We start from the raw sequence: 10,000 nt of genomic DNA, 5'->3' as shown, positions 1-10,000 counted from the left end.
GAATGAAAACTGTCAGGATGTAGAAGACATTTTTTTAGAATCTGATCTCAGGTCAGAATGGGTTAATTGTTGGCGCCGGCAGCCTTTAGCTTCATGTGTAGAGCAACGCCCTCGCCGTGGTCTTCGACCCCCTCCTTATAATGTTTGCACTGTTTGTTGAAATAGCGGTATCAAAATAATGGCGCCGGCCGGCGGGTGGGGGGGGGGGGGGGGGCTCCGACATGCCATCCCCCCCCCCCCCTCGGTCGGGGCGTGGGACGACTGTATATTTTGGACGGTTTGCGTTTGATTTATACAGCTGTTGGTGTAAGCTCTTCGACCGCCATGAATCTGTGTCCAAACCGCATATTAGACCCCACTGTTGAACAGCCATGTGGGCCTAAGGACGGGGCGGGGGGGTGTAGGCAGTTAACCCATTCTGACCTGAGATCAGATTCTAAAAAAATTCTTCTGCATCCTGACAGTTGCGATGTTTCCATGCCAGTCGTTCTTCGATTTTTCCAAAAATAGCAGACCCTACAAGCTCGTAGCGCGCCACTCGGTGCTTGTAGATCTGCTATTTTTCAATAGCTAAGGCATAACATAATGCTAACACCAAAAGGGGTTCCTGCTCCAAAATGGCAAGTTGAGTACAGTGTTAAGTGTAATGGCTGGAATATGAAGAAAAGGCATTGATTGATTGATTGATTGATTGAAATATGTATTAACAGTTTGCAGAATCACAGTACATTTCAAGCACAACGCAAATAACGAGACTGTTAACTGTGAGTGGACGACCCAATAAAGCAAGAGGGTCCACCTTGTTCAATTCATCAAAACATTTAGAGACGTACAAATAAGACACTTCTATATACATTAGCATACATACTGTATTCAAAAGCTGAATTCGAAAGCAGATCTACAAGTTCATAGCGCGTCACCGAGTGGCGTGTGTGTGTGTGTGTGTGTGCGTGTGCGTGCGGAGGGGAGGCTGTTGTTTACACTGGGACTCTCAGGCGCGCGCAATCCTGGCTGTTTTTCTCTGAAAAATACTCCAAAAGTCCACCTTTATTTTTGCCAAATCCGTCCGGCGTTCAGATGCGAATTGACGTGATCTTTGATCGCATCGCGGCCTGACATATTAAGGCCAGCGGTGGTCACCTCACCACCGGAGCTGAAATAACGTTGAGCGAGTGGTGAGTAAAAACAGAGAGAAAGGGCTGGGAGCGGTGGCGGTATGGTTTGCTCTTCACCGCGGCTCAGTGACGTCATGTTGTAGTTCGGTGCTCACCCCACCACCGTAAATCCAGACTATTAGTATTGAGCCTTCACCGGAGCCTTCAAAAGGAGCTGATATGAATCACGCAGCCCCGTTGGAAGTACACCCATCCTGATCATAGACATTCATACTAGTGTAACGGAATCTAACACTTAACTGCGTCCGATCTCACGTTCCCTTATGTCTCTCTCTCTCTCTCTCTCTCTCCACACAGGACAGCGACATCCAGAAGAAGATCGACCACGAGATCCGGATGCGCGACGGGGCCTGCAAGCTGCTGGCGGCGTGCTCGCAGCGCGACCAGGCCCTGGAGGCCTCCAAGAGCCTGCAGACGTGCAGCACGCGCATCATGGCCTACATGTCGGAGCTGCAGCGCATGAAGGAGGCGCAGGTCATGCAGCGGGTGGCGCTGCGGCGCTCCTCGGACACCACGGGCGGCGGCACCGCCACGTCCGCCGCCGCCGTCGACGACCGCATGCCCTGCAAAGGAAAGATAGCCATCTCGGGTGAGTCGTCGGGTGCGTGTGTGTGTGTGTGTGTGTGTGTGTGTGAGAGAGAGAGAGAGAGAGAGACACTCTCATATACTGCAGTGGTTTCCTTTTCGAGGCCAATGTTCCCTCTGTTTTTTTGTTTTTTTTTGTCGGCCTGAGCAAACACTCAAACCTCCTGAGCAGACGTCGGCAACTCTACTGAGCAAACATATACGTCACCTTGACACCGACTGTCCAAAACCTTAGAGGTAATGTGAAGTGAGCTGCCCCCCTCACTTCACAGCACAGGTGCGATTATTATTATTTTATTCTTTTCCCAAATGGATTTGGGTATACGAGTGAATCAATGAATAGTTATACGTAAGGTTACTCACTGCAAGTTAGATGTTTATTTTATATCAAGGTGGTAGGCTTACTATAGGCTAGCAATTCAGTTAGTCTATATCAGTGGTTCTCAACCTTTTCAGGCTGTGACCCCCCCCCCCCCCAAAGTAATCATATTTGAACTGGGGACCCCCCCCCCCACCGAGACAGGCAACAGAATGGTTCCACAGATAAATATTGTGAAAATATAGCCGATATATCGTTGTGAACTCGTAGGTCGGCTATATTTTCACAATTGTGGCCTTTTTCTTTATTATTATATAATAATCGGGCCTATGTTTGACCAGATTTTGTAACATTCATTCACAAGTACACCGGACTGGAGGCTTGTTGTGCTGTAGTGATATTTAACCACGTTAGCTAACCAGCTAACGCGAAGCTAACGCTAGTCCCCCTCTCGTCGTTGCGCACAGCCGTGCTTTTATCCATCATCTAAATGTCCCATCAACGCACGGGTCCAAGCAACGCGATCTCATCTGGTCCTTGGGGGTTTTGTGAACACTGACTGCATGTGCTGCTGCTGTTACGTCTCCACCTCTTAGGTCCCCACTCGCGGGACGGACGCACCTTAGGGGGAACATGTGACCAAGGGTCCATTATTTGTTCTGCATTTGAGCCACGGACCACCATTTGATGAGCTATAGCGTCTCATAACCCCAAACTTTTAATATCATTGTTGTCGTCATTTTGGCCCCAATTCCACCCGTGCTGTAGTCTGTTGATGTTGGTACCATAGGAGAGAGATTGCAGGCAAACGCTGGGCAAAATAATTCTTCTACATTTTCTAATTGCGTAGACTTTTGACGTTTGACAATAATTTTAACTCTTGGTTTCATTTCACGCCAAAAAATGAAGGCCGAAAACCATGAAACCAAATTGACCTTTACAGGTTAATTTGGTTTAATTTGGTTACCAACACTCCACTCCACTGTTATATATATATATATATATATATATATAAAGTATGCTGCTGAATATCGTGATGTATACGACCACAAACAGAAACGACGCATGTTGTGAACGTTTCGACTACTGTATGTGTGTACAGTAGCTCTTTGCTTACAAGGTCCTTGTCGTTTTGTCTTCTCAGATCTTCGGATCCCTCTCATGTGGAAAGACACGGAATACTTCAAGAACAAAGGAGGTGAGAAAAGAACACTGGGAACAATGCACACGTTTCACTGATGGTTTAACCCATTCTGACCTGAGATCAGATTCATACGAGGTTTCCACTGGACACAGACTGGTCTGATAAACCCATTCTGACCTGAGATCAGATTCTAAAAATGTCAGTCGTTCTTCGAATTTTTCAAAAATAGCAGACCTACAAGCTCGTAGCGCGCCACTCGGTGGCGCGCTACGAGCTTGTAGATCTGCTATTTTTCAATAGCTAAAGCATAACATGATGCTAACACCAAAATGGGTGCCCGGTCAGAATGGGTTAACCCATTTTGAACCATGGGAACCATTCTGCAAATGTCTTCTGAAATCCCGACTGTTTTCTTGAAAGAAGCCATGTTTCTATGCGTCAGTCGTTCTCGCAACACTTTCATGTCACTTTTCACGATTGTCTTCAAACATTGCAGACCCACAAGCTCATATAGCGCGCCACGAGCTTGTAGATCTGCTATTTTTCAATAGCTAAAGTATAACGATGATGCTTATAGTTAACCCATTCTGAGCAGACCTACAAGCTCGTATAGCGCGCCACTCGGTGCCGCGCTATATGAGCTTGTAGATCTGCTATTTTTCAATAGCTAAAGCATAACATTGATGCTAACACCAAAATGCAGGGTTCCCGTTCAGAATGGGTTAAAACACCAAAAGGGGTTCCCCGACCCAGAATGGGTTAGACACACGGAGGCCTTCAACATTGTTACAGGTCAAAGGGCCCCTTAGCTGAGACCCCAACGGAGAGATGAAGCAGGGGGACCGACCCCGCAATATGCACAGATATGTCATATCATTGTGTTGCAGATTTCAGGTCCCATTGTAAATGTATCTCTAAACACACAACAACGTTTAATTATGGAGATAAGAGGTGTCTTCCTGACGGCTACGCAATTGTATACTATACTTCGTGGCGACATTTAGCGATCACAAGTCGCACGCACGCACACAGACACACACACACACACACACACACACACAGACATACAGACAGACAGACAGACAGAGAACTGGGTCATCATTTGTAGGGCAGAGCATGGTGTCTCCGTCAGGTGGAAACCTCATCTGTCCAAAAACTGAGCCCGCCGCTCTGCGGCGAGTTTCGAGCTTGCAAACCGAGCCCTGAAGCTTTGGTGTCGTAGTATAGGGAGATATGGAGATAAGAGGTTTCTGCCCGACAGCGAGCACCAAGTGGGGAACCCGAGTGACATCTGTTAGTGTCCTCTTGGAGTGGCGCCTGTAGGTGTTCTGTCCTGTGGTGAGCTGCGTGACATGCTGACTTTGTTCTAAAAACAGACTGTGTGTGTGTGTGTGTGTGTGTGTGTGTGTTTGTGTTTGCTCTGTTTGTTCAAACCTGTGTGTCTGCTGGCTCCCAACACAACGTGTTGTCCACTGCTTTAGTTCAGTGCCTTTCATCATCCACGGAAACTCAGAACGTTCACATTTCAATCGTGACAAATGTTTTGTTCAGATGGTTTTTTTTGACCGGTCTGAAGTGAGTGCCCGACACACACACACACACACACACACACACACACACACATGGCCTGTCTATAGGAGTGGTTGCACCGCTCAAAAAAGTGGATCTAATCTGATGGTTTTGTATAACCAACGGTATGGTTTTGTTTCTAAACTGTACGATTTTGTATAAAAACTATGATTTTTCTATTAAAACTGTATGTATCCAGTGCGTATCTCATGGTGAACCGTCTCCTAAATTGCATAAGAGCAGTGGATGAAAAAAGGTGCATGCATTTGCATTTTCTTTCCGACTTACGTCTGAATACATTTGAATGGAAACCAACCCCAGTGATTATATACAAAAATCTGTTATGATTTTCTGTTATACCCTCATTAATCAGCGGTTAGTGGTTACAACCCGTAGGTCCTGGTGGGGGGGGGGGGGGGGGGGGGGGGGGGGGGGGGGGCGATAACCTGCTGATTGTCTATGAACTAGGCCATTAATAATTGCATTCCCAGATCATTCCAGATTGAAATAACCCATTAAGGTCTTCTAAATCAGTAGTTCTCCTCAAACCTTTTCATGTCAAGGACCCCGTCTGGAAACGTGTTGTGACAGGAAGCCCCCCCCCCCAGAAGGGAAGATTCGTGTTACAAAAAATTCCAAATCATTCTATTTTTCAATTTTCCCCCCCCAAAAAATAGATGTACATGTGCTGCGAGCACTGTGCATCTGCTATTTTTGAGAACTATGTTTAAATCACTGTACTAAATCCTAAGAGTTTTCTGAAGAGAAAAAAACGTAATGTCTACAGACGCTTTCCTGGTTGTAATGGGTTAATTAGCCAGCCACGTGGTCACATGGCTATAATGCCGCCAGGAGGATGCAAAATGAACACTGCGCAAGAAACGAACACGTTTCTGAAACGTGTTGATTGACGGCTCATTACCCAGCTGTGCCTCATCGCAGGGACTCAATGCGGCTCAAATGTGTGCACAGTCATTATAGAGCTCCGTGCTTCCCCCCCCCTCCCTACCTCCGCCAAATCCCCTGACAACCTGCGTGGAATGAATGTGCACGACCGGAGCACAGAAATGAGCCGACGAGACAGGTAGAGAGAGTCCTTAACCTATTTATAGGCCCGACCCCCATCTGAAAATATGTTGTTCCAGTGACCTCCCCAGAAGCAAAGATTTGAGTTAACAACGTTCGCTCTGAAAGAATATACATAGTATAGTCAATGATTTCCACCACAATTATCACGATTCTTTCAAAAATAGCAGACCTTTCTCTGTGGAGTTTGCACGTTCTCCCCGTGTCCCCTATAGGGTAGGTACCCTCACAAAAACATGCAGTAATCCTGGTCACTAAACTGCCTCCCCCTGGCCTAGCCGGGGCGCCTGATGGAGGGGAAAGGAACTGGTTGGAATAACGTGTTCCTTCCACGCGCTACGTCCAACCTGCAGGGAAACTCCCCCCTGTCAGGTGTAAAGGAGCAACTTGGACACTCAGGCATGAAGGAAGCATGAGTTAAGTCCGTTGCTCTCCCCAGGTTGGCGGAGGGTGTGTAGAGCCCAGGATCACAGTAGATGATTGACACAGGGGTGAAAAATGGGTTACAAAATCGTGGGATAAAAAATAGCAGACCTGCAAGCTCGTAGCACGGCACTCGGTGGCGCGCTATGAACTTGTAGATCTGCTATTTTTTCAATAGCTAAAGCATGACAGAATGCTTAAAACACGAACGGGGGTTCCCGCCCCAAAATGGGTTAATGAGGCACAATGAGGCCATTAGCCAAGGTCATTAAAAAAGCACGGGGACATTACGAGAGAGAACCCACGAGAATGAGAGCAATAACTAAGGTTTCAATCCCCTTTTGAAATGGAACGTATTCTCTGAATGTTATAGGTTTTAACCCATTCTGACCGGGCACCCATTTTGGTGTCAGCATCATGTTATGCTTTACCTATTGAAAAATAGCAGATCTACAAGCTCGTAGCGCGCCACCGAGTGGCGCGATACGAGCTTGTAGGTCTGCTATTTTTGAAAAATTCGAAGAACGACTGACATTTTTAGAATCTGATCTCAGGTCAGAATGGGTTCATCAGACCAGTGTGTGTCCAGTGGAAACCTCGTATGAATCTGATCTCAGGTCAGAATGGGTTAAGGCCTCTCAAATATGAATGACGGCCGGGGGAAGGCCTTCCAAACGCTTCAGTTTGTGAACAGTTTATGTTTTTCATTTCTGTCTTCTGAGCTCGAACACAATAGAGAAACAAAGCGTCAGAACTCTCTGTTCCAAAAGCCTCACGTGTCGGCCCAAAGCATTACGATTCAGATTCAAAGACGGCAAAAGCAGCAGATCTACAAGCTCAAAAAAAAGCAGGCACGTTTCTGAGCGTCTGGATCTGCCACACTTTTGATGCTTTCGTGTGACTGCCGTAGTGTGATCAACTACTTCAAAGAACTTTATTCTTCCTTTCGGAAACTTATTTTGTGCAGTGGTAAAGACAACAGAAATCACAGTGCACACAAACACAGTTACTATATAAAAGATCATAAAAACGTCTTTTTAAAAGAGAGACTATACTTAAAAGCATAATATATAAAAAAAATCTGTTCTCTAAAGTACTAATAATTAAAAATCTAAATATTTACTGTATGCAACCTATGCGTGCACTATATTGTCCATCAGGTGGAAAGGGGGGGGGGTGTTAGGGATTCCAACTAATTTACAAAAAGAATACAAAAAGTTAAAATATGGACTTAAGTGGAACTCAAGTAAAACATTAGTATTTAGCATGGCTGGTTCTGGACCAATAACGAATGCTTTTGTTTTTTTCCCTTTCCAACCATGGCGTGCGAGACAGCGATGCGGTACAAACAATCACGTCCCACACATTCTGTGCAAGGTGTATTATAATAATAATAATAATAATAACCTTACTGCAGAATGGCATTTACCCCGCTAGTAGTATTTGACCTGTCATCATATAGTACTTGGCAGGTGGTAATAGGCGGGTTGTTGTTAGAGCCCCATGTTGTGTAAGTGCGTGTGAAAACAGCTGGCAGAGTATGGCGTTTGGTTTCCCAGTCTCCTCAGGTATACCGCAGGCCGTATCATCCCCTGTGTGGCCGCTGAGTGCATGTGAAACAGCTGGCAGAGTATAGCGGTTGGTTTCCCAGTCTGTTGATGTCGGGGCGGAAACCCTCTAATCTCCGTAATCTCCATTGGTGAACTGGCGGGGACCCAGTTGTAATTTAGCTATTGAAAAATAGCAGATCTACAAGCTCATAGAGCTTGTAGGTCTGCTGTTTTTGAAGAAACGCGAAAATGCGACTCTATATACGAATATATATACATTCAGAGCGGTATATATTTTATAAATTAATGCCATAAAGGAAAAAAAAACAGTAGTGCTCGGAAATAGCAGATCTACAAGCTCCCAATGCCGTAAGCTTATAATAGATTTGTTATTTTTGATTATCATTGTGTGTCTGTGTGGGCTATTGATGTTATAATTTCGCTATTGAAAAATAGCAGATCCACCAGCTTGTATAGGTCTGCTGTTTTAGAAAAATCGTTAAAATGTGCCTCAAATCTTTCCGAAAATTGTCATGAATGGGTCAATGGGTTGAGAACAGCTTGTGACTAAATAATAATTGAAATAATTTAATCACAGGTTATTTAGTTCCATTTCCTGAAAAGTAAACAGTGACTCTCTCTCTCTCTGTGTGCTGTCTCTACCTCTCTCTACCTCAGAGCTCCACCGGTGTGCGGTGTTTTGCCTGCTCCAGCTGGGAGGGGAGATCTTCGACACGGACATGGTGATGGTGGACAGAACGCTGACCGACATCTGCTTCGACAACACCGTCGTGTTGTAAGTGCTCCGCCCCCGCCCGCCCGCCGCAGCCAATGGAACGATAATGTAGAAATGATACCGACCGATGCACGCGACAAACAACAACAAGGAACCACAGCTAATGCGATAGGGAAGCGGTAACGTATTCCCTATCGTATTCCTATTCCCTAACGTGTCGTATTGTAAGTGCTCCGCCCGCCGCAGCCAATGGAACGATAATGTAGAAATGATACCGACCGATGCACGCGACAAACGACAAGGATCCACAGCTAATGCGATAGGGAAACGGTAACGTATTCGGTTAACCGTCAGGTGTAAAGGAGCAACTTTGACACTCAGGCATGAAGGAAGCATGAGTTCAAGTCCGTTGCCTCTCCCCAGGTTGGCGGAGGGTGTGTAGAGCCCAGGATCACATTAGAGAATTGACACAGGGGTGAAAAATGGGTAAAAAAAAGAAGAAAAAAAAAGCCCCGCCTTCTGAAAAGCCCCGCCTTCCATTTCCCCCACAAATTCTGGGCTGGAAACCCAGTTTGGTGTTAGCATTATGTAATGCTTTAGCTATTGAAAAATAGCAGATCTACAAGCTCATAGCGCGCCACCGAGTGGCGCGCTATGAGCTTGTAGGTCTGCTATTTTTGAAAAATCAAAGAACGACTGGACATTTTTAAGAATCTGATCTCAGGTCAGAATGGGTTAATCAGACCAGTGTGTGTGTCCAGTGGAAACCTCGTATGAATCTGATCTCAGGTCAGAATGGTTGAAGTCAGAATTTCTCTGTGTTCTGATCCAAAAACCACGGCGAGCGCCGTATAGATTCAGAGACAATAGACAAAGTTCTGTGTGTGTGTGTGTGTGTGTGTGTGTGCAGTGTGTGTGTGTGTGTGTGTGTGTGTGTGTGTGTGTGTGTGTGTGTGTGTGTGTTTGTTTTGTGCAAAAATATATCCGTGCTGCATTCTGTTGGCCCGGAAGTCAACGGTATCCTGCTACCCTAATAGACAGGGGTACATAAGCACATGGCCGTTTATCCAACAGCTTTCTCCGACCCAACCACACTTTCACCACACATCTCTATATGCAAAATAAATTCGGCACACTCCCAGAATACATATAGGCTACATTTCATTGAAAGAAATGTCTTAATTACTGAATAAATATTACTTTTGTCAACCACGCCATTGTTGCTCAACATCAACAGCCTACGTCAGAATCGTCATGTTGGCGTCTACTACGCCAACTACGTTCACTTAATGGGGCCAGTCCTTCACAGTGACACACGCGTTAGATGAACCACGCGACCGGGATGGTTTCTACCCCTCAATGTCGTGCATTTGCTGCGCCCTTCTAATGCTGCGCCACGCCTACTCTATACTG

At 45.8% G+C, this 10,000-nt stretch overlaps 1 protein-coding gene across 1 annotated transcript in view; it reads left to right on the top strand.

Annotated features, from left to right (window-relative positions):
- The window catches only part of LOC308317310 (rhotekin-like), a gene marked incomplete at its 5' end in the record, with an annotated part of 129,312 nt that overhangs the window by 101,563 nt on the left and 17,749 nt on the right, over window positions 1-10,000 (top strand). The window contains 3 exon segments of the mRNA XM_080766210.1: window positions 1,473-1,764; window positions 3,224-3,277; window positions 8,530-8,647. Coding sequence (XP_080622336.1) covers window positions 1,473-1,764; window positions 3,224-3,277; window positions 8,530-8,647 — 464 coding nt within the window.

Source organism: Protomyctophum bolini, assembly GCF_963924005.1.
Source record: "Protomyctophum bolini genome assembly, chromosome: 6".
Lineage (NCBI taxonomy): Eukaryota > Metazoa > Chordata > Actinopteri > Myctophiformes > Myctophidae > Protomyctophum > Protomyctophum bolini.
Note: the sequence above shows the minus strand (reverse complement) of the source record. Positions and strands in the feature narration are given on the sequence as shown.